Source organism: Dama dama, chromosome 30, assembly GCF_033118175.1.
Source record: "Dama dama isolate Ldn47 chromosome 30, ASM3311817v1, whole genome shotgun sequence".
In the NCBI taxonomy this organism is placed as follows: Eukaryota; Metazoa; Chordata; class Mammalia; order Artiodactyla; family Cervidae; genus Dama; species Dama dama.
The window spans coordinates 53,098,184-53,122,832 of record NC_083710.1 but is presented as its reverse complement, the minus strand read 5'-3'; the positions used below and the strand labels follow the sequence as shown (position 1 = coordinate 53,122,832).

Genomic DNA, 24,649 nt, shown 5'->3' with positions numbered 1-24,649 from the left:
AACTGAAGATTAGCCTGATGCAGAGAACTGACTCATTTGAAAAGACCCTGATGCTGGGAAAGACGGAAGGCAGGAGGAGAAGGGGACAACAGAGGATGAGATGGTTGGATGGCATCACTGACTCAACGGACAAGAGTTTGAGTGAACTCCAGGAGTTGGTGATGGACAGGGAAGCCTGGCGTGCTGCAGTCCATGGGGTTGCAAAGAGTCCGACATGACTGAGTGACTGAACTGAACTGAAGATTAGCCATTTACTACAGAGCAAGAATCATCCAAAATCTCCCCTTCTTGGTGCCAGCAGATAGTCTTGTCTTCGATTTGAGTTTCCCATCAGCCCTCCCAAAGCTACCATCTCCCAACCCTCCAATTTAGGACCCTCCATTGCTCTGTTTCTGAAGGGAGATGAGAGAGAAAAGCAGGTCTCATGCCTTTTCTCCTGGACCCAAAGGTAGGACCATGTTCTACTTCCTTCTAGCATTTTCCTGGCTTAAACACGAACACAGTTACCCACTTCTATAGAGTCTATAGATCAGATCAAATCAAAGGAGATCAAATTCCTCTCTAACTCCATTATAAATCCTGAAAAGAGTTATGAGAAAGTAACATGAGGCCAACATAAATTTTCTAACAGCAGATCCAAAGGTATCATAGGACTTTGTAACACTTCCCCTTATAGCCTTTCATCCCATTTTCCAAAAGCATTTATCCAGTAACATATTCTCATGTCATCTAAGTAGGTTCCCACATTCTTTTATGTGGGAGATAATGTGAGATAATGGCAGCTTGGGGAGCATGTCAGGAGCCCAGAGTTGAATTAATCATATTTTAGCAAGTTCTTATCAGTCAATATTTTGTTATTTTACTGTCTTCCTCTTCACCCCATACCTCCACTCCTCACTCACACTCCTCCCCATTAAAAGATCATTTCTCCCTAGGTACATACCCTAAAGAACTGATTTTCAAACAAGTACAGTATATGTACATACACATTGATAGCAGCAGTAGTCACAACAGTCAGAAGGTGGAAACAAGCTAAACCGTCAACTAACAGATAGATGGATAAACACATTGCGATACATCCATACAATGGATTATTCAGACATTAAAAAAAAAAAAAATAAAGTACTTACACATGCTATAGAGTGGGTGAACCTCCAGAATACTGCACTAAATAAATAAACCAAAGAAGCTAGACACACAAAGATCACATGGTCCATTTATACCAGGTATCCAGAATTGATAGAGCCAAAACAGAACAGAGATAGGATGCAGACTATTGGTTTCTGGGGGTAGAGAGGAGGGAGGGTGAAATGGAGAAAAAATAATTAAAGAGTAAGAGAGTAATGGAAAGTTTTGGTGGTTGCACAACACTGTGAACGTACTAAACACCACTGAACTGGTCGTGTTAAAATGACTAATTTTATGTTATGGGAATTTCACCACCATAAATCATGGTGTAAAAGGTGCTTCTGCAAACTCTACCCAATACTCTGCAATGGCCTATATGAGAAAAGAATCTAAAAAAATGTGGATACGTGTATATGTATTAACTGATTCACTTTGCTGTACGCCTGAAACTAAGGCAACGTTGTAAACCAACTATGCTACAATAAAAATACATAAATAAAATAAAAAGGTATATTAGCATTTACATCTGAACTTTAGAATCAGCTTGTTAATTTCTGGCACTTGTTAACAATGCCAGAATGTTATCAGGCATGTGCCAAGAAGAAGTTGTGACCATTGCTGGAAAGTGAAATGTATTAATTCTAAAGTCTATGCTTTAGAATAGCAGTCTCCTATCAGTCACGTCAGAATCACCAGAGAGGCAGGCAGAAAGTAATCCCCTGAGTTATGCTGTGCCAAGGCGCCTACAGTTGTGTCTGACTCTTTGTGACCCTATGAACCGTAACCCAACAGGCTCCTCTGTCCATGGGCTTCTCCAGGCAAGAATACTGGAGTGGATTGCCATTTCTTTCTCCAGGGGATCTTCCCAACCCAGGGATCGAACCCAGTTCTCGCACTGCAGGCAGAGTCTTTACTGTCTGAGGCACCAGGGAAGTCAAGTGATGCTGAGGCAACAACAAATTGAAGAAGAGCTGACCTAGACTGTAGATACTCAACATGAGGTCCACAAACCACAAGCCTTGGCATCACTTGGGAACCTGTTAGAAATGCAGAAATGCTGTATCTCCACCCCAGCTCTGAATCAGATTCCATATTCTAAGATACTCCTCCAGGTGATTAGAGTCTTTATAGACAAGTTTTCTGGCAAATAACAAGGAAGCAATTTCCAAATATCTAAAACAGAGTTTTTCCTTAGTGTGGACACGAATCACCTAGTGATTATAGAGATCACCATTAGACCACCACCAAAGTGCCTGAATTCCATTTTTATGATACCCTAATCATGATCAAAATTATTTTAAAGCAACTCCCAAGAAGCACAGTGACAACAGTATGTCCAAATTTGCATTTTAAGTATGGTTTCCATTAAGAAAGTAGTTTAGTCAAAATTTCGATCAGCTGGCCCAAGCTTTTTTAAATTGTTATGGAAAACTCATCCTCTAGTTTATGGCTTTATTAATAAATGTAAGCGGTGAAATAGCACACCTACAATTTATGTCTCTAACATGTAGGTAAATACACAGAGATCCAGCTTCCATACTTATTTGTAAAGAAAGTAAGCAGCTGGTCTTTAAGTTCTCCTTGGGTCTTTACTTCTCTACAGTGAAAAAGGCTCAGTCATTTGCTGATAAGAAAGGAACTGAGGACAAGGAGAGCAGTAGTTTTGTCACATGTGAAAACAGGACCCAACCAGGAATGCTTAATAGGAACTGCCGAGGGACACTGAAGGCCCAGGAGATGATTTATGATAACTATGTCAGCAGCTTGGTGAATGGATTTTGCTCCAGCACTGCTTGGCAGAACTGAGAGAGACAGAACTAAGAGAGGCTAAGTTAGGGCTGCACCAGGTTAGAGGAAGAGAGGGTTGAGTGCTTCAGTAAAAAGCTAGTTATTGAAATGCTTAATCCACTCAGGGTATGATTAACTACACAGGAGCAATAGGCTTGTCAAACCACAGCATGAATTAAGATACAGTCCTGCATACTATCCAAACTAAACTTTACATCAAAAATGAAGTAATTCTAAGACTTACCTACTACATAAAAAAAAAAAAAAGATGTTGACATGGACGCTTAAGAAGTTCTGCCAGCAGTTCATACAAGTCAATACCAGAGGAAAAAAAAAAAAACTTAAAAAGTGAGAAAAAGACCTTGTATTACTATTCATCCTTCTCACAGCACCGTCTCGCTACTCACACTGTGCCCACTGTTTGCAGAACCTAGGGTGGGTAAGACAACCAACAGCAGCCCGTGGCCAAGCAAGTACCTTATGACACACATATGCAGTGCTATAAGTGATCTCAGCTGCTACATAACTATTTACAAAATTATTTACAAAACGTGGGGCAAGAGCAAGAGACCATGAGGCAAGAGAGCCTGACCATGCCATTTTGGCTAATTTGCTCTTTTGCATACAGACCTAAACAGACATTTCTCCAAAGAACACATGCAGATGGATAACAAACATGAAAAGATGCTCAACATCACTCATTATTAGAAAAATGCAAATCAAAACTACAATGAGATATCAACTCACAATGGTCAGAAAGGCCATCATCAAAAAGTCTACAAACAAAAAATGCTGGAGAGGGTGTGGAGAAAAGGGAACCCTCTTGCACTGTTGATGGGAATGCAAATTGATACAGCCACTATGGAAGAGAGAATGGAGATTCCTTAAAAGTCTAAGAATAAAACCACCATGTGACCCAGAAATCCCACTCCTAGACATGTACCCTGAGGAAACCAAAATTGAAAAAGACACATGTATCTCAACGGTCACTGCAGTACTATTTACAATAGAACATGGAAGCAACCTAGATGTTCATCAACAGATCAATGGAAAAAGAAGCTGTGGTATGTATACACAATGGAATATGACTCAGTTATAAAAAGAAACACAGTTGAGTCAGTTCTAAGGAGGTGGATGAACCTAAAGCCCATTATACAGAATGAGGAAAGTCAGAAAGAGAAAAACAAATAACATATACTAACACATATGTATGGAATCTAGAAAGATGGTACTGATGAAATTATTTGCAGGGCAGCAATGGAGACACAGAAATAGAGAACAGACTTATGGACATGGGGTGGGAGGGGAGGAAGAAGAGGGTGGGATGCATGGAGAGAATAACATGGAAACTTACATTACCATATGTAAAATAGATAGCCAGTGGGAATTTGCGATATGAGTCAGCGAACTCAAACCAGGGCTCTGTAACAACCTCGAGGGGTGGGATGGGGAGGAAGGTGGAGGGAGGCTCAAGAGGAAGGAGACATATATATACACCTACAGCTGATTCATGCTTATGTTTGGCGGAAACCAACACAATTCTGTAAAGCAAGAATTTGTATCCTTCAAATAAAAAATAAAGACATTTAGATTTATTAAAAAAAAAAAAGTTCTGTCAGAGAACAGACTGGTAGCTGCCAGAGGTGGAGGGAAGAGGGACAAAACGGGAACAGAAGAAAACACTTCTGTCCCCAAGTTATCCATGTTGTACGTTTCAAGCAAAACAAGTAATTGCTTACAGAACCCTGTCATAATGACACTAAAACACAGATTGTATAAATCAATAAAGCACATTTAATTGAGAAAAACTACACAGGAACACTTCAGAGGTTGCTGGGGAATTGGTATTCCTTCACTGCAGCAGCCCCCACCTGCTTCAGGGACTCTCTTACAGGTGATGTGTCTGGATCATTAGCCCTTGTTTAAGTATCTCCAGCCTCAGGGACTCCCTGCTTCATTAGGCTGACTCACTTTAAGTCATTTCTATGTCAAAATAGCCCAAAGACTTCCTTGCTATAATTGTAAAATATTGATCCTAACTCTGCCTACATAACGCACTATAAATCTCACCTTTTCATCTTCCTCCCCCACAAGAGCCCTTGAGCTTTCCTGCTTCATACACTCCACATGGTCCCCCCAACTCACATCTTCTTATTAAATATCCCTGGTTTCCTCAACATCTCTGGTCCCTCACATGACATTTTTCAGTTCTCTTATTATCCCAACTGGCCCTTCCCTAATAGCTTATTTCCCCAATAACCTCAACTTCTCGTGAAAAGAAGCTTACAATGTCTTATTGTTCCCACTTCACACATGTGAAACTGAGGCTTAAGAGGTATGTGACTTGCCTAGGTCATCCAGTAAGTGGTACAGTTGAGATTCAAACCAAGCGGTTCAACTTAAGTCCATGCTCTTAACCACTGTATTAAGTTCCCACTAATGCTGTGGCAAATTACCATAATTTAATGGCTTACAACAAGACAACTCTATGATTTAACAATAGCAGAGACTAGAAACTCAGAATCAGTCTCACTGGACTAAAATCAAGGTGTCAGCAGGGCTGTGTTCCTTCTAGAAGCTCTGGGAGAAAATTATTTTCTTTTCCTTTCTGAAGCCCACTTCCTCCATCTTCAAAATCAGAAGCACTGGGCTAAGACTCTCTTCCACGACCATCTATCTAGTTCTCACTCCACATTCCACTTAAAGGATCCTGGTGACTACACTGCTCCCCCTACCCCCGGCTAATCTGGGCTCCTCTCTTGCAATCCCAATTTCACCCTAATCCCCCCCTCGTCTTGCAGTGTATTCACAGATGCGATGGACTAGGCTGTGAACACCTCTGGGAGCTGGTCTGCCTACAACTACCATGCCTCCTTAAAGATAGGTTCCTGTGTGCTATGTCCTCCCTTCTCAGCATGAAGCATCTGCAACTCAAAACAAGACTCCAAGTGTGGCTAATTATGACCAGAGGCCATCACTTGAAAGGTCATTAATAACGGTCACCTGGTAAAATGAGGATAACAGAGTGACTGTAAGGATGGAGTGAGGAAGTAGACATATGATCGGCACAGTTTCTAGCACTGAGGAAGTGATCAGTGAATAGAAATTATCCAATTTCTCTCGCTACAGGCCATGGCTACTTTGTATTGTGGCATCTATGGTATACTGTCAGCTAACCGAGATCATGGGAGTCAATGAAGATCCCCTGGAGAAGGAAATGGCAATCCACTCCAGTATTCTTGCCTAAAGAACTCCATGGACAGAGGAGGCTGGCAGGTTAGGGTCCACAGGGTCACAAAAGAGTCAGACACGACTTAGTGACTGAACAACAGGAACAAAACTGAGATCACGTGTTGGCCAAGAAGTTCATTCAGGCTTTCCCAAACAATCTTACAGAAAGACCGAACAAACTTTCTGGCCAACCCAATACAATGGCAACAGCCAGTTGACAATGACATCACAGTTCACAGGAAGATGATCTGTGAATTTTAACAGATCAGGAGGCTAGTCTAATTTAGAATAAAAATGAGGTGGATACAAAGAATCTGAATTGAAAATCATGTGACACGATTAGTGAGGTGTCATGGATAAAAGCATAAAATGCATGATTCTATTTGTAGATAAAATCACTGGATTTATGACTGATTTTTTTTCAACTAAAATAGTTGAAATATATTCCTGACAAAATATCCCTTTGAAGACTGAGACCCATCTGAATTGTTTTAGTTTTAGATTTTTATACCCAGTACATGATCTATGTCTTATTGCTCCAACATCTATAAACTAGACTAAATAAATTTCCCATGTTTTCATCCCACATTTTTTTAAAAAATAAAAATAGGGCAAGTATAAGCTCCAAGGCAAGCTGCCAGAAACCTCCATCCAAGTTTACATGGATTTACATCCTGGTCCTTAAAATTGAGCATTTTTTCTCAACTCTTTAAGATTTTGCCTACAGACATCATTATCTTGTCTGCTTTTCCATCAACTCTACGGAGGCCACAACAACAGACACATTGCAGGAATTAAGACAGATATCTGAAAGGAAAAGGATGGCAATATGAATAAGCAAAATATAAATGAGTAAAATAGGCATAATGGCAAGGAGATGCCAAAAGAGAAGAAGGAAACCAGAGACTCTTATCCTGTCTACAGGATACTCCATATAAAGATTGCCTTGGGGAAACGCAAGCCTCCTGTTACCAGATTCATTGAAAAACCAGAGACTGAGGATTTTATCTAAAATCTGAAGGTATGCAGATGTTGGTTTAAATTTTTAAAACAAGCAGAAACTGTGATGGTCAAACAAAACCCATCATGGGCTATTTCACGACCTCTAGTGAGTCTCCTGGACCCCCCTCCCATGGGACCAGTTCAGTGACCTGTTGCTTTAGAACATTTGTTTATGGTGGCCAAGGCTGGCTTCTAGTGATGATCTTCCTTCTTGTTAAATAATCACAAACCATCCCTTCATTCATCTTTTCTATGATGTTGCTAGGGAATATTTGTAGCTGTGTCTCAAGTTCCTAGAATAGTGCTGGCACAGAGTAGGTGTTCAGTAAGTACTTTGAGGAAAGGAGGGATAGTCATGGGCCTAAACCCCATCAAGTAACCAATGCCCTGATACCAGTCTTACACCTGGGTTCCAGTTCTTATTGTCATTTGCTCTTCCCATTCCAATGTCTATGTTTAAAAGGTGCCTAAAGAGAAATGTTCGAAGTGTTTTGTATCTGAATAAAACTGTCACGTATGACATAATCTTACTCTGAATCAATTTTTTTAAAACTCTACAAGTTAATTACAGTGTTGATTTAGGAATTCTAATTCATTAATGGTTTGAAAAAAGTTGCCCTCAAGGCTGAAAGTTGGCACATAAATGTTCATCTTAGATTTAAAAACAAGAAAGTTTTGGAACTCTAGGGAAGTGTTCCTAAACTCGTGCCAATGCCATGACTAAGAGATTATGGCTGGAAAGAAAACCGGAGTTTCCTGACTTATAGAGCTGCATCATTATGAGGGCATGGTAACCAACTTCAATGCTGACACTAAGTTTCAAAGTTTCTACTCTTGGTGACATTTATCTTCAACTAGGAGTTGGAGAGAAGTAGGGTGATAAGGAACCTTAAGGAAATCTCCTAAAAATACTTTCTAACTAACTCAAAATCATCACTGACTTAATTACATGCTATTTACATGGAGGTATTAAGGCATCTGGATAAAAAGTGAAAAACGTGAAAGTGTTAGTCTCTCAGTTGTGTCTGACTCTTTGCAACCCCATGGGCTGTAGCTCACCAGGCTTCTCTGTCCATGGGATTCTCCAGGCAAGAATACTGGAGTGGGCAGCCATTCCCTTCTCCAGGTGAATCTTCCTGATCCAGGGATCAAACCCAAGTCTCCTTCACTGCAGGGAGATGCTTGTGCCACCCAGGAATCCCCAAGGCATTTGGATATTTAATATCTAATATTTGTTACCTTGAAGACATCCAATATAGTTTGTTTCCTCAGACCTGATAATTGGATAACCTCAAACCATTTCAAAATACCAATGGTGATCCAGAGAAATTCCAGTAAAGGATACATTAGAAAAAAATATTTACATTAAAATACAACCACAGAAAATATCATTTTAAAGGCACAAAGTGATCTTATTTTCAGTAAATAGCTAACATTTATGCTGATTTCTTGTACAAGTGTAACAGTAAAATAAAAATGGTAACATTATGGTATACTTTATGTTTGTGTTATTGGTGTTTTGTTTTTAAAGAAAATATTGAGGCTGGCATGCTAGTAAAATAAGAACAGTTTAAATACTGGTGTTTGAGACATAATCACACAGCTTGGAACAGCAGTTCAACTTCCCTTTGAAATAAAAACATATTTTTAAAGTAGATTTAATCATGAGACTACAACTGAGCAGTTTTAGTCAGGTTTATTGATATAGTTTAACCTTCACTGTCTCCATTAGGAAACGAAAGTAAAAAATCTTTTAACTCAATAAAACCCCAAGGTCTGATCCAACATATATACAGTTGTTCCAGTACAGTAATAGGCAAGAAATGGCAATTCATACAAACATCTAGCCTTCGTTATTTATCATCTGTGTAAAAACTAAGAGTGGAGGAAAGAGGGTTACAGGGGATCCTCTTATTTACCCTTATCCATTTAAAAATGGGGATTGTGGCAATTAGAATTAGCTCAGCATGAATGCTGCTCTTACTGGCTAAATAATCAAATTGGCAAGGATGAGTGAATCAAAAAGAATTTGCTTGGTGGAAGCCTTTCCCAAATTCACTAGGTGGAAGATCTCCTTCAACAAATCTACAAAATCAGCAAATAAAATTCAAGACCAGAAAATAGACACTACTGATATTACCAGGAGATGGTTATTTTAAACTGGCTTCCCTGGTGGCTCAGATGGTAAAGAATCCACCTGCATCTCGGGAGACCTGGGTTCAATCCCTGGGTTGGGAATGTCCCCTGGAGAAAGGAACAGCTACCCACTCCAGTACTCTGGCCTCGAGAATTCCATGGACAGAGGAGTCTGGCAAGCTACAGTCCATGGGGTTGGAAAGAGTTGGACACGACTGAGCGACTTTCACTTTCACACCATCTTCCCCTCTCTTCCCAGGCTGCAGCCTGTTATCTGTGTTTTGCATATATCAACATCCAAATATTTTCACCAATGGTCCTTGTTACCAACCTGGGAGATATTCCCTCTGAGATGCAAATTGGGTTTGACCTAGTACAGAGCAACCCTCAAGCAAAGTATATATTTACACTGGCTACTCATCCAAGTCACATTCTAATTAATATTCCTTGAGTACTGTCTCTTCAACCATACAAAATGTATTCCTCCCTCTTAACCAGAAAAGTACCACTCTTGAAATGGACAGAGTAATTATATTTGTACTTTTTACATTATTTCAACTTGGAAAAAGAAAGGAAACAGAAGAAAGCTTTTTTCTCCTGAAAATACTCTGTCTCAAGGTCTCACATTTTGGTCTTATTTGTAGAAAGAGCTCACAGACTCAGAGTCTCACAAGCCTCCTCTCTCCCAATTCTTGGGCTTATTTTACTAAAAATTATTTTAAATGGGATAAATATAGAAGTCATTGCTTGAGAGTAGTTTTTAGAAAAGTACATGATAAAACCTGGATAAGAATATTGAAATTTTATAGCTGATTCCTCAGGTGAATTTTATATTATAGCTGGAAGAGAATAACTAGATGTTTCAATAGTGACTTTGGCATAGACTAGGCTGTACTACCGTGCTGACACCCAGGCACAGGTGAGTGAAGATGAATGAATCAGAACTAATGTTACGCAGGTATAAGAACAAGGACCACTAATAACTTTCCAATAAATGGTGGCAAGAACAGACCCATAGATATGTCTTATTTCTTGAAATAACCATTATGAAGGCAGGAGAAAATGACACCTCTAATAGCTTAAGCTAGCTGGCATCTTTGCTCATTTGCTGTATTCTATGGTTCCTAAATGAGCAGACAATTTTCCCCAGCCTCAATAGTCAACCTTACACATTCCTACTCTTCAAGGAACCTGAAAGAATAACCCTTTGGAGCAAAGATGTTCAAACTGAGCCCATATTTTTCATGCAAGCCTAGATATACTGAGCATTTCTCTACTAAGTCCACTGATGGACAGAAACATTCAAACAAACAAATGATTCATAGTAAAATTTTCTAGGATACCATTGCTCTCAAAGGGAAACCTCAGCTGAAATGGCAAGTGTGAGATCAATTTGATCTACAGTCAGCCAGCAAGCTAGCCCATGTAAAAAGGGTAGAGTTTACTTTCTTGATTCTTTAGCTCAGTGGTTCTCAACCTGGATAAATTTACCCTATAGGGGTTACTGGCAATGTCAAGAGTCATTTTTAATTGTCATAATTGGGGGGTGGAGGGCACAGTGACGCTGCTCAACATTCTACAACGCACAGGACAGATGCCTACAACAAAGAACTGCCCAGCCCCAAATGTCAATAGTGCCGAGGCTGAGAAACCTTGCTTTAGAAAATACTAACAAACCACTAGGGGTCCAAGATGACTGTTAAGTCTTATGGTTAATAACTTGCTTGATGTTTTCTACACATACTGTATTTCATGCACACGAATGCAACCCAGAGTAAAATATTATTCTGGTTCAATGGCTCTTTTCACTGTCAGAATATCTGGCCTGTGTTTCAGGGTTTTGTTTTGAGGTGGAGTTTTTTAATTCTCAAAGTTTTTGTCTTGAGTTTCAATGATTTGAACACACCCACATTTAACACCAGCTAACTTTTTGGAAGGCTGAAACTCTGGGGTTAGAATTTTTAGCATGGCTTTGTAAAGAACAAAGAGAATTTAAATGATAGGGGGAAATGTATTTCTTTACAAGACTCAGTCAAGCAAGAAAAGCTGTATCTCTAGAAGATCTATGAGAATATAATTACTGCCTTCCTCAAGAAAAAAAAAATCATCTAATCATATGACTGTTTTAAGCAAAGCATTCAATATATTTCTAAATCATCTTAACATCTCCCTCTGTTACCTTTCTCAGGAGATATTCCATGTGTTTCGCACAGGTCCATCTGCCATGAATAAATCCACTGCCTTAGCTTCATAGCTAAATACATATGGCAGTGGACATGAAACGGATAAAAGTCATAGATGAAGAAAGGAGAGTAAAAAGGAAGTCATGGAAAGAGGGGGCTTGGACACTATACTCACACAGCTTAACAAACCCTTACATAGAAATTGCATAATTATTTCTGTATTTGACTTAATTTGGTATCTACCCCACACAAACCTCACTTATAGAAATCACCTCAACCCATACACCTGAACTGAGAAAACCAAAGGAAATGAACACTCCTGACCACAGCCTAGAGAGCCAGGACCACTCTCTCACTCAAGGAACTCATCCACCAGTCGGCCACTAACCCATGACATCTCTAGCCGGGAAAGAAAAGGTAATTGTTGACTCACAGATCTCAAAATAAAACTTAAGGTTACCGAAGGCAAAATGTGAGGGGAAGGGATAAACTATGAGCCTGAGAAACATACAACACTGCTATGTAACAGAAAGTGAATAAGGATCACCTGTGCAGCATGGGGAGCTCCCCTCAACTCTCTGTAACAACATTTAGCGGGAAAAGAGGATCACTGATTCACTTCGCTCTACACCTGCTGGTTCGTGTAAGTCAACAGGGTAAGTCAGCTCTACTCCAATGAAAAGAGAACAAAACGTAATCTGATCCATTCAGGTTCTTCTCTTAGGAAATGCAACTAAGGGATGCCATTTTCTGTCAGAAAAGGGACAGTAAAAAGTAATCACATGGAATGCCGCTGCCATGGTTATGCCCGAGCACTAGATTAATAAGAATCCTTTGGAAAATCCTTAAAACACTCTTCATCTCACTTCGCTTGGAAGCATCTCTGCTCTTAGTTACTAAAAGAAGCATTAGCTACATATAAAACTGGTGAATCTGATTCAAGTCTTGGAATGTATCAGTGTGAATTCCTCATTTCAATATTATACCACTTACACCAGATGTCACCATGGGGGAAACGGGCTGAAAGGCACGGAGGACTTTCCTGTAGTGCTTTTCTAGCGACTTCCTCTGGATCTCAAATGTTTTTAAAAAAATTAAGATCTCAAAATAAAATTTTTTTTAAAAAACAAGTATTGACTAAAACATTTATCTATCGGTATTAGTTTCCTAAGGCTGTCATAACTAGGTACCACAAACCGAGTGGCTTAAAAAAAAGAGATTTACTGTCTCACAGTTCTGGAGACTAGAAGGGGAAAATCGAGGTATTCACAAAGACATGATCCCATGAAACCTGTGGGAGAATCCTTCTTGCCTCTTGCAGCTTCTGCTGGTTTGCTGGCCATCTCTGCTCCTCCTTCACTCCAGTCCTCAGCTGTCACATGGTTTCTTCCTCTATGTATCTGCCTACATAAGGTCATCTTCATTTAGGGACGCCAGTCACATTAGGTTAGGGTAATGCCTACCCTACTTCACTCTGGCCTCTGTTCCCATACTCCACGTAACAACTCTATTCTAAAATCAGGTCACATTCTGAGGTGCTGCAGCTTAGGACTTCAATATATAAACATACCTCAGAGAGATTGTGGGTCAGGTTCCAGCCCACCACAATAAGGCAAGTTACATGAATTGTTCTGTTTCCCAGTGCATACAAAAGTTATGTTTATGTAGTCTTATTAAGTGTGTAATAGCAGTATGTCTAATAAAACAGCCTACATACCTTAATGAACAAATGTCATATTGCTAAAGCATGCTACCCATCATTTGAGCCTTCAGAGAGTCATAGAAGTAACATCAGAGATCACAGGTCACAGATCACCAGAACAAATATAATAATAACGAATAACTTTGAAATACTGTAACAATTACCCAAACATGACCCAGAAACATGGGGTGAACAAATGCTGTTAATAAATGGTGCTGATAAAACTTGTACTATTCGGGGTTGCCATATACCTTCAATTTGTTTAAAATAAAAAACAAAAACCCACAGTATCTGCAAAGTGCACTAAAGCAAAGCACAATAAAATGAAGTATCCCTGTATTGTGTCTTTCTTTGGAGGACACAATTCAACCTATAACACTATTCCATCAAAGACCAATTCTAGGGACTTCCTTGATGGTCCAGGGCTTAAGAAACCACTTTGCAATGCAAGGGACGTGGGCTTGATACCTGGTCGGGAACAAAGTTCCCACATGCACGGAGCAACTAGGCCTGCATGCCACAACTACCAAGCCCGTGTGCCCTGGAGCCCATGCACCTCAACCAGAGAGTCCACGGACCATAACAAAAAAATCCCACACGATGCACCTGAGACCTGTTGCAGCCAGATACATTATTTTTGAGAAAGACCTAATTCTAGAGCCTATTACTTCTCACAATGGAAATCTTGTTCACTCACTCATTCAAAAGAATTGTTGATCTCCTGTATGTACTGGTCACTATGTTAGCTATTTTGAACACAAAAATTACTAGTATGTAGAGTCTGGCTCAAATTTTATACCTTTCTTCTTTAGGTGTCCAAAACTAAGGCTTCTGACATACCATTTTTCAGGAATTATTAGAGGTCAAGCTCCCTCGTCCAGATACAACTGCTCATAGGTGTTCTGCAAGTGTCACTGGGCTATAATTCTCTGCAGCATATTCATCATCTGGTGCTTCCTTGCTCATTTGTTAACTCATTTGCCCAATCCCAACTCCCACACAGAACATAAGCTCTTTGGGGGTAATGTCTTTGTCTTTGTTTCTCCCATATATCCCTATGAAAGTGAAAGTTGCTCAGCTGTGTCCAACTCTTTGCAACCCCATGGACCATACAGTCCATGGAATTCTCCAGGCCAGAATACTGGAGTGGGCAGCCGTTCCATTCTCCAGGGGAGCTTCCCAACCCAGGAATTGAACCCAGGTCTCCCACTTTGCAGGCAGATTCTTTACCAGCTGAGCTACCAGGGAAGCCAATATATATCCCTATACACTAGAAAAATTCTTACCTAATAAGCACCCAAGTATTTACTAAAAGAATGAATGTGATACAAAAGAATATTAACAAACTAGACTATCTATATATCATCCCTTTCCATCCTCATAACAACCCTACTAGGTAGATGCAGGGACTGTAATTCACACTTGAAATTGAGGCTTTAAGAAGCTGTGATAGAAAAAAGCATTCCGACACATAAGCATGAGAAAGAGTCAAATGATGCATGATAATGACTTCAAACCAAATGCGCTCAGCTCAGTTCTATGGCTCTGGTCACTCTTTATGCTCCTAAATCCAATTAAAAATACTCAGTGTCCTGTAGTTGTGAAATTACCCTATTAAGTGTACCAGAAATACATTTTGCTTTAGTTCCTAGAGATAAAATCCAAACTAGATAGAATTTCTCATACTTGGAATAGAAATACTTGGCGAGATCTTCGGATTTAAATATAAAATACATTGGTGCTTTCATCTAATCATAGACTCAGAAGACGGAATAAAACTTCTAGTGGCCAACCATAATAAACCACCACCGCAATTCAAGTGTTCCAAATATTTGGGGTGTTTGGAATCAAAGGTTAATTTTATTTAAAATGCATGTAATTGATCCAAGAAATGACAATTTAAAAATCTAAGCATTAAACCATCTGAGAATAACTCAAGCCATCTGAAAAGAAAGAGTACTTTCAATACAATTCATACTTTAAATTTTCATAGAAGTTATTTCATAAAAGTTATTTCCATATAAAACATTTTATTAAACAATTTTTCTTTCTGGAAAGACTTGAGAAATCAAAGCTCTTTTTTTCCTTAAATAACATCTCTGACTTCCTATACTACCAGAAGTAATTCATGCATATATGTATATTGCAATATATGCATATTTATTAAAGTATTTTACCTAACCAAACTTCAGACCAATAAAAATACCCTTTCAGTTGCCTAGTCATGACAGAAGTAGAACAGCTACAACTTGGTAAGAAGGAAGGAATTAATATTTAGCCCAACTGCTCTGGGAACTTTATATATAGACAGCTGACACTTGAACAACCCAGGTTTGAACTACACAGGTCCACTCACACCTGGATTTTTTTCAGTATATTAGAAAATTGTTTGGAGATTTGTGACAATTTGAAAAAACTCAGACAAACCATGTAGCCTACAAATATCAAAAGAAAAAGAGAAAAGCATATCAAGAGTGCATAAAATATACATAGACACTGTCCTTACATAGGCATAAGGTGAGTGGTAGTTAATATAAAATTATGTGTTAGTTTTCTTACTGTTTTATAACTTTGCTTTCAAGGAATTACATTACAGTACAATATGACTCTCTCATGATTGGAGAAACTGCATATCAGACTATCACAACAAGTGGATTTTTTAATGTAACAATGTTTCTAACACTATATATCATGAATATGACTGTAATACTGTATGTCAAATAAAAATTATATAATGATTCACTCATTAGTGCTTAGGCTTGGCAACTGTAAAGCAATCGTAGTGCTATTTTTTGTTATCAATGCATGAATGTGAAAGGGTTAAATCTCTCAGTCGTGTCCGACTCTTTTCAATCCCACAGACTGTAGCCCATCAGACTCCTCTGTCCATGGGGTTTTCCAGGGAAGAATACTGGACTGGGTTGCTGTTCCCTTCTCCAGGGGATCTTCCCCACCCAGGGATTGATCCCAGGTCTCCTGCATTGCAGGCAGATTCTTTACCAACTGAGCCACCAGGGAAACCCAATGCATGATTACATCTAAATAAATATGAATTTCTTTTTCACATTACCTTCTGAATTTGATGTCTAGCATTAGTAATATGTATACTATCCATGGTGGTTTGTATTATGTGAGATAATATTGATGTATGTACTGGTGGACAGATGATCCATCTTGTAAATGGATGATGTAAACTTATGGTATCAATAAATACAGTACAGTACTGTAAATGTACTTTTCTCTTCCTTATGATTTTAACATTTTCTTTTCCAACTTACTTTATTGTAAGAATATAGTGTATAATACATATAACACACAAAATATTTGCTAATCAACTATTTGTGTTATCAGTAAGGCTTCTGGTCAATAGTAAGCTATTAGCAGTTAAGTTTTGGCAGAGTAAAGTTACATGCAGATTTTCAACTGCATGATATGTCAGCACTCCTAACCCTTGCATTGCTCAAGGGTCAACTGCATCCTATATTTCAAAAAAAATAGCAATTTTGTTATTTTTTTCAAAGAAAAGAACTGTAAAACTCTTTGTCTCCTAGACAGATATTTTCTAATAATATACACTCTGTCACCAACTTCTTCCTGTCAAAATTCTGATGAGATCCTCAAGCCAACTACAAACCCAGACATTTTAGTACTGCTACCTTTAATCCCTAATGCCTTTAACATCTGCAAACACATGGATGGCCAAACAGAAGGTGCCTGAATGTATTATAAAGAAACTTGACTACTCCAAAGATAACATATATATTATTTACTTCCAGTAAACAGCTGCCTTAAACTTCAGTGTTTTGTAAAATTAATTTTTTTTAATCAGACTCCTATCATTAGTCTTGATTCTTTGGGATTGCTAATTTTGAAAAATATCCCTCATCTGTCATTATAAATTATTTATCTCCAAAGATAGAGCCACCTTACTACTGACCTCTCAATAGTAGAGAATCTATACAATGATAGAGTATTTTTCATACACAAAATTCTGGATTTAAAGCTAGAAGGAATCCAGAAAATCATGAATAGTTATCTTATGGAAAATATTACTGACACGAAGGGGAAGATGGTGACTCACCCAACACCACACAGGATGTTGGTAGGAAACCAAAAGAGCAGATAGGTCCAAATACCCTCCAAGACCTGTGCGCCAAGTGAGGGCCATGCCTAAGCACAAAGCACCTGAAATGTAACAATGCATCAGTTTTGGACAGTTTCCATAAACTGTGGTCACCTAGCAACCAATGTATGGAAGCTGAGATTTGCAAAGAACACGAACACGATCCTCAACAAATGCAATCTGTGGAACAAATGGGCCAAGAAAGAGGACATAACAAGTCCAAGGGCACAAAATGTGAAACAAAGAAAAAACTAAATAAATAGAATAAAAGCTTCCCAGGAAGAACAGAAACAGAAGAGAAACTAAGGCTCTAAGGAGATCACGAAAAATACTTTTCTTGAGCAAAAGACTCCAAACCTGATTTCAATGATAATTCCAAATAAGAGAATCTGTTTATACCCATTTTCTTACAGAGACAAATCTAGTTTTGAAGAAAATTTACTACTTACCAAGCCTGCTATAGGTGTGGACAGTCTATTGATCTTCTTAATGACTCCAGGTTTCAGTTTATTAATCAAACTGAAAGTAAATAAAGAAACAACATATGCAGTTACAAGAAAGCTAACATTAGCTTCATGTTCTTTTCAACATTTTCAAAAAACATACATATCACTCATCCATTTCCAATATTTTCTTCAGGCCCAAGAGCCCAAGAAAAAAACAAACAACCAAGAAAATACACCAAGAAACAAAAACCAGTGCTGTCAACAATAGTGAATAGGTCTCTGAGAGCATGTAAACACATTTCTACATTGAAGGACATGTCCTTAAAAACAGTTCCACATTTGTTAAAGAAAGGTAATATTTGATTCTGTTTCAACAGTTTATGAATCTCTTCCATTATCGTTTAGCTCTCTTCAACCTAAGAATACCTTTTTCTATTAATCATTTGCACTGATTTTTTTCTCAAACTTATCCACCTTTTAAAAGGTAGCTTACACATGCATCCATTTTCCCCCAAACTACCCTCCCATCCAGGCCGTCAGATAACCTTGGGATAGATGGTATGTGAGTATATATGGCTGGGTCCCTTTGTCATTCACCTGAAACTGTCACAACATTGTTTGTTAATTGGCTCTACCTCAATACAAAACACAAACTTTAAAAAATGGGAAAAAAAGTTGCCTAAAGTAAATGGAAGCTATCAGTCAACAGCTAAATAAAGGATAAATTTCAACCCCAAAGGGGCATATTCACTAATATCTTAAAATATAATTTGCCTTCTTATATATTTTATTTAAAATACATTTGTTGTATAATTTTTACATAAGGAAAATTCACAGGAATTTCCCAAACAGAGCTCAATTTCAACTGCTGATTACAATACCGATGAACAAATTCAGTTGTTATCTGTTTCCAAACCACTACTGAAACACTGTGAAGTGAATGAAGTCGCTCAGTCGTGTCTGACTCTTTGCAACCCCGTGGACTGTAGCCCACCAGGCTGCTCCATCCCTGGGATTCTCCAGGCAAGAATACTGGAGTGGGCTGCCATTTCCTTCTCCAACTGAAACATTAAGAAGTGAGAATATATTATGTTGCTTTCATCACTGTAATTCTAACATGTGCTGGGCGACTGCCAGCTCTGTACAGTGTCTTCATAACTGAGCCTGATAATTACAGCTTATAGGTATTTTGTTGTTATATTTCACATATAGTTTTCTTGAGTATATACTGTCTCTAATGAAAGAATATTCTAGAATATAAAAATATTAATATTTTTATTATTGAAAAATAAATAAATAAAAAGTAGCTCAAAAACCATGTCTGGGGTTTTTTGTTTGTTTGTTTTGCCAGATTTAAAGGCTGCGATGGAATTCATTCAAACAACCAACCAACTAGTAGCCACTGGTAACTCATTCAAGGCTATGATTGCTTTTTTATCACCACGGAATGACTGGGTAAAAATTAAATGCATCAGAATGCCCCCAAATAGGATAACAGTTACCTCAGAATCTAACATTGAACAAGTTTCTGTTGTTGTTACAGAATCTGCAAAGATATCTGTAAGTCTCTAGATCCTGAAACATTTTTAGAACGCAGCTTTGACATCCGAAATTTAAGAGTACAATTTTAGGTTCTAAATCTAGATTTTTGTGACTTCTATTTTTTTGTTGCAGTGCTCTGATAACAGTGCTAAGCCATGTAGAAATTTAATAATATAATAGTGCTTTTCTATTATGGCTAGCCTGTTTAATCAATCATTAATCACTGCCAGGAAACTATAATTTGAAACAGTGATTTTTCTATTCAGTAATGCTGCCACAAAAAAAAGAAAAAAATTCTTTATTCTGTACCAGAGCTCCAAAATGAAAGCAAATATAGGAGAAAGAATCAAACATTCTGAATTTACTGGTCTCCCCTTCACAATGGGCAACAAAAAAAAAAAAAAAAATCTGACACTTGTGGAATGTCACTCCTTCAACATTCCAGAGATTTATATATACACTTGAGTGTGCTAAAAATAAAAAAAGACAAAAGTCTCAATTTAATGACCTTCAGAATGTTGTTCGACAGGATTCAAAATTACAAAACAGTGGATTATGAAGACTTAGTCTGGTGAACAAAAGCTGTTTTTCTGTTTTCATACTTTCTTCACACTAAGATCTTTAAACAACTTAACATAGATGACAGAACCACCCTTCGACTATAAGCATTTCCTAGAACTGTTCCTCGTTGACTCCTAATTTCTTATTTGTGCACTGAAAACCATGTAGGAAGGAAGGCTTTCTCCCTTCATGGTCACAATATTTTTCTTTAATCACTAGCTGAAAAGCTAGAAAAGAATTGAGCAAGTTTATAAGAAATGACAACTCCAATTTTAATTCTTGTAGTTGTTCCCTACTAAGCAAGTATTTCTTGAATTCTATTCCTGGTGGCTTTTTGCAATGCATGGTACTAACACTGAAACATCACTTAACAGAAACATAATTCTAGCAGTGTCAATCAAGAAAGTCACAGTAGTTGTTGATCACTGGTTTGGCACTGACTTTCCTACAGGAACTTGAGTTTTAAAATGTAATCTTTCTGATATAAAAAGTTAGACACCAATATGAGCTGAGGCAACTTATCAAATGTCAGGGAAGTCTGACATCAGTTGTCCTTATTAAAGGAACAGAGTCGTAACTTCCTCCTCCACCCATTTGAGTCACTGGTGACATTGGCCAGAATAGTCAATTTACCGGTTGACTTCGCTTACCATTTTTGTATTACTGTGTTAGTACTATCAAGAGAATTTTTTAAGACAGTTTCTAGCCTATTCTCAGTTAAGTCAAAGAAAGAAGAAAGGAATAGAAGTAAAGGAAAATAGCACAGATAAATGATGTCTCCCAATAATGAGCTAATGGACTCCTCCCTCATCAGAAAGTTTCAGAGCTATTACTCAGCAATAACATACACCCAGTGGATTGGCGTCTTCCATTCCTGAAGACGCATTCCATTCCATTCCATTCACCCGCACATGTGTACAAACATGGAGGTAACCACAAGGAAAAACAACACTCTGGATAACCTGCAAACAACCCTCTAAAATATGATGTCACTAGAGGAAAATGCGGTTTTACTTCATCAACTGTTAAAACGGTGTCAGTTCTAAGCACTGGAGTATGAAGATAATTCTCATACAGTTTCGGTAAAAAGTGAACATCCAATCTGATAATGAATTGTTTGCAATTATATTCATATACAACTAAAGGAAGACCTTCTAGGATATTCCTTCTGGGGCGAAAAATAGGTTTCATGAAGTTTAAACTTCCGTGAAATTTAAGTCTATCTAAATGAATAGGGAGGGCACAGTCTTAGAATCAAATAAAACACAAACGCCACACGAGAGGCTCCTACTCTCTTTCACAGACAGAACTTCTTTGCACAACAGTGTTAGTCGTTCATTCATGTCTGACTCTTTGTGACCCCATGGACTGTAGCCCACCAGGCTCCTTTGCCCATGGAATTCTCCAGGCAAGAATACTGGAGTGGGTAGCCATTCCCTTTTCCAGGGGATCTTCCCGACCCAGCGATAGAACCTGGGTCTCCTGCATTGCAAGCAGATTCTTTATTGACTGAGCCACCAGGGAAGCCCCTTTGTGTGATAAGCATTCTTTAATTATACATGTGGAATTCCTAAAGGCAACACTGACTTCAGGTCACTGGCTCTACTCAGGAACCAAGTAACATGCTAACCTTCAAGCTACCTCTGTGCACAAAGAACAACAGGCAGTCAAGGGATCACTTTAGCCTCTTATCCCACCCCTCTAATCCTATGTAGAATCATACCACAACTCCCCAAGCTTTCCCTCAAGCCATGGCATAAATATGGCCACGTGCTTTGCTAGCATACCAGAGATTTGCTCTTTTGGGAAGATGAAAACCAGAACACCTAGAGGTAAAACCAGGAAACACCTATTCACTTTCTATCTCCCAAGACAGAACACACCCACAAAAAGGCATGACTCCACTCTTTCCTCTAGTTTTTCCTACCACCTATCCTCCTCCTCTCCAAAATGCACTGCTCCCTCCCTCCAAGGGAGCTGACTTACAGATGTGAGGAAGATGCCTCTGTTCAGAAACCTCGCCACCAGTGAACATGACCTGACTTTAAATATAAGTCATAGGTGACACTCCCAAGAAAACTGCATATAGAGCTCAGCGTGGCGTCTGGCTCAGTTATTAAAGGCTTTCATGAGAACTAGAAGGTGATGCCCTGTCTCCTCGTCTCTAGGAACTAGTTCCAAATGCCAAATCTCATTTCCCTTTTATTGGAAAGCTCGGGCAGAGTTAGAAAATCGAGAGGCATCTTTTGACTTCCTATTTCCAAAGATTTTTTCCAAATGTATTAGAAAGATTGACATCAAAGAGCCTATCAATGCAATGAGAATGAACTTCTTAACCTTCAAGTATTTGGTTAGTCGTTCACATGTACCTATTTCTAATCTTTCTGTTGGCTACATTTTCTAAATATATATCCCCATATGAGTTAAACTTTTCCTATCAGTATGCAAAATATTTGTTTAAAAGATATAATAAAGATATTACATATTTCTTGACAAATTAAGGAGCAATGCCTTGCTTTATGTGTTACACATCACTTAATCATTTGCCTACGTTTCTTCTAGATGCAGACTGTGCTCAACAAATAGGTGTCAACTGAAGACAGAGCAACGAAGCAGGAAGGTGTTCAGAGGACAGAAACACGTCCTCTCATTCCCAACACATCTCATCTCCTAGGACTTACCGAGGGACCTGGCATCATCAAATATTTTATAAATCCACAGTCTAACTTCCAACTCAGAAATTTTTCTGTGAATGGTTCAAAACTTCTATCTTCTTTGTAGAAACGAACTTAGAAAAACTTTTTTTAGTTTCACTTAAATGCTAAAAATGATTTTGTGCTTCTTCCAAAGAGGACACCTTCCCTTTACTATTTTCTTCTGTTGCCAGATGAGTTAAACTCTACTCTTCTCTTCCAATTGTCAAATGCCGATCAAGAGAGTAAGCAATGAGTTATATTAATTTAGAGCATCTACCTTGAGTAAATTTCTTACCAAGATTTTTAATTAGTTATCTCCAGCTAGGTTCAAAAGTGGTAATGTTTTAAAAATAAAAACCACCTTGAGGAGGAGTCACACATTTAGGGCAGAGTAATAAGTATATGCAATTTAACATTTTTAAGTTAAAAGGCATTCAATACAAAATTCTATGATCACTTTAGTATTTTCAAAGACTAGTAGTAAAGTTAATATAACTTTAATTTCTAGAATTCCTGTGGGAGTAATTTTGAAAACTGCTGAGTCAGGATAGAGCACAAATAAATCGTTAACAATACATGCTAAGATGGCAAAGTACATGGAGCAGGAAGAAATGAGTACCAACGCAACTGACAAGCATCATTTCAGGGTGACAGGACTTTCTTCTCGGCCTCACTGTGATGCCTGAAGCATCCTTAAGTGAGTCTGGCAAAGCGTGAGCATTCCAAGAGAGAATCGTTCCTTACATTCTATTTCGAGATGAAACCATCAATGTCAAGCTCTTGGTATTATTGTCTGTGTGTGTGCGCTTAGGCGCTCAGCTGTGTCTGACTCTGTGACCCCACGGACTGCAGCCCACCAGGCTCCTCTGTCCATGGGGATTCTCCAGGCAAGAATGCTGGTGCGGGTTGCCATGCCCTGCTCCAGGGGATCTTCCCACCCCAGGGATCAAACCCAGGTCTCCCGCATTGCAGGTGGATTCTTTACCGTCTGAGTCACCAGGGAAGCCACCAGGAATGGTCTAGAAAGGAATTTGGTAATATGAACCAATTCACTTTGGCATCAGCAGGCGGCACTCCTGTGCCTACCCCAGGCATGAAGAACAGCCACACCGTTCCCCTATGCCTGTCAGCTGCTCACTGCATCATCTCCCCAAGTGCAATGGCTTTTATAGGCACTGCTTGTCAGGGATGTAAAAAGTTGTACCAACGTTTTATGTACCACGTTTTAGATACTGAAGCTCTTTTTAATATTTTCCACTATGAAGAGTCTTTATGCATAGCTTCTTCCCCATGCCCACCAACAGTACACAAGGGTTTCTCAAATCATATAGTTTACCATTACATTTACAACAAACAAAATAAAAGTCTCACACACTTCTCTAAACAATAAACCATGTTCTAAACTTTTTCACTACTGCTTTATCCCATAGTTCTTATCTGACTTTCTGACTGATGATTGTCAATATGTAAAAATTTCAGAGAACAAGTCTCTCATATAAGGCAATGACTCTGCTTTTTAATTGATGTAATATCATTATATACTTTCCCTTTTTGCAATATTCAATTCCCTTTCCTAACACTTCTCATTTGCACTGACCAGAATTCCTGTACTTTCAACATTTACTGGCCAACACATGGTTTTGCATTTACCTGCCTGAGAGCCTTCAACGTATCAAAAAACTACTTCAAAAATAACCTCTCTCGGATCAAATCTAATATAAACTGTTTATATCGCATATATTTAGCACATACATTACTCCCATTTATTTTCAGTAGAACAGCAGTCTCATTTTTTTCCCTCAGAGGCCCTATGTTGACATGTTATGTGCCCTCCTCTTAGTAATTTATATTTAGGATGAGAAAGCCCTGTAGATGGTACATGCAAGTTCATGAAATAGGACCAAAGCTTTCAACCTTCAAGTTTGAGGCCACAATGTTTTAAAAACTCCTGAAAAATTTGCAGTCCATCTGTATAATACAACTACCATTTGTTGTTCAGTCACTCAGTTAAGCCTGACTGTTTGAGACCCCATGAACTGCAGCATGCCAGGCTTCCCTGTCCTTCACCAACTCCTGGAGCTTTCTCAAACTCATGTCCACTGAGTAGGTGA

The 24,649-nt window shown here is 38.6% G+C and overlaps 1 protein-coding gene across 6 annotated transcripts in view; it reads right to left on the bottom strand.

Moving 5' to 3' along the window:
- The window catches only part of LMO7 (LIM domain 7), a 212,263-nt gene that overhangs the window by 108,711 nt on the left and 78,903 nt on the right, over positions 1-24,649 (bottom strand). For all 6 annotated transcript variants that reach the window (XM_061133687.1, XM_061133683.1, XM_061133686.1 and 3 more), the window contains exon 3: positions 17,743-17,812. In XM_061133687.1, the coding sequence (XP_060989670.1) occupies positions 17,743-17,812 (70 nt within the window). The remainder of the gene's footprint in view (positions 1-17,742; positions 17,813-24,649) is intronic.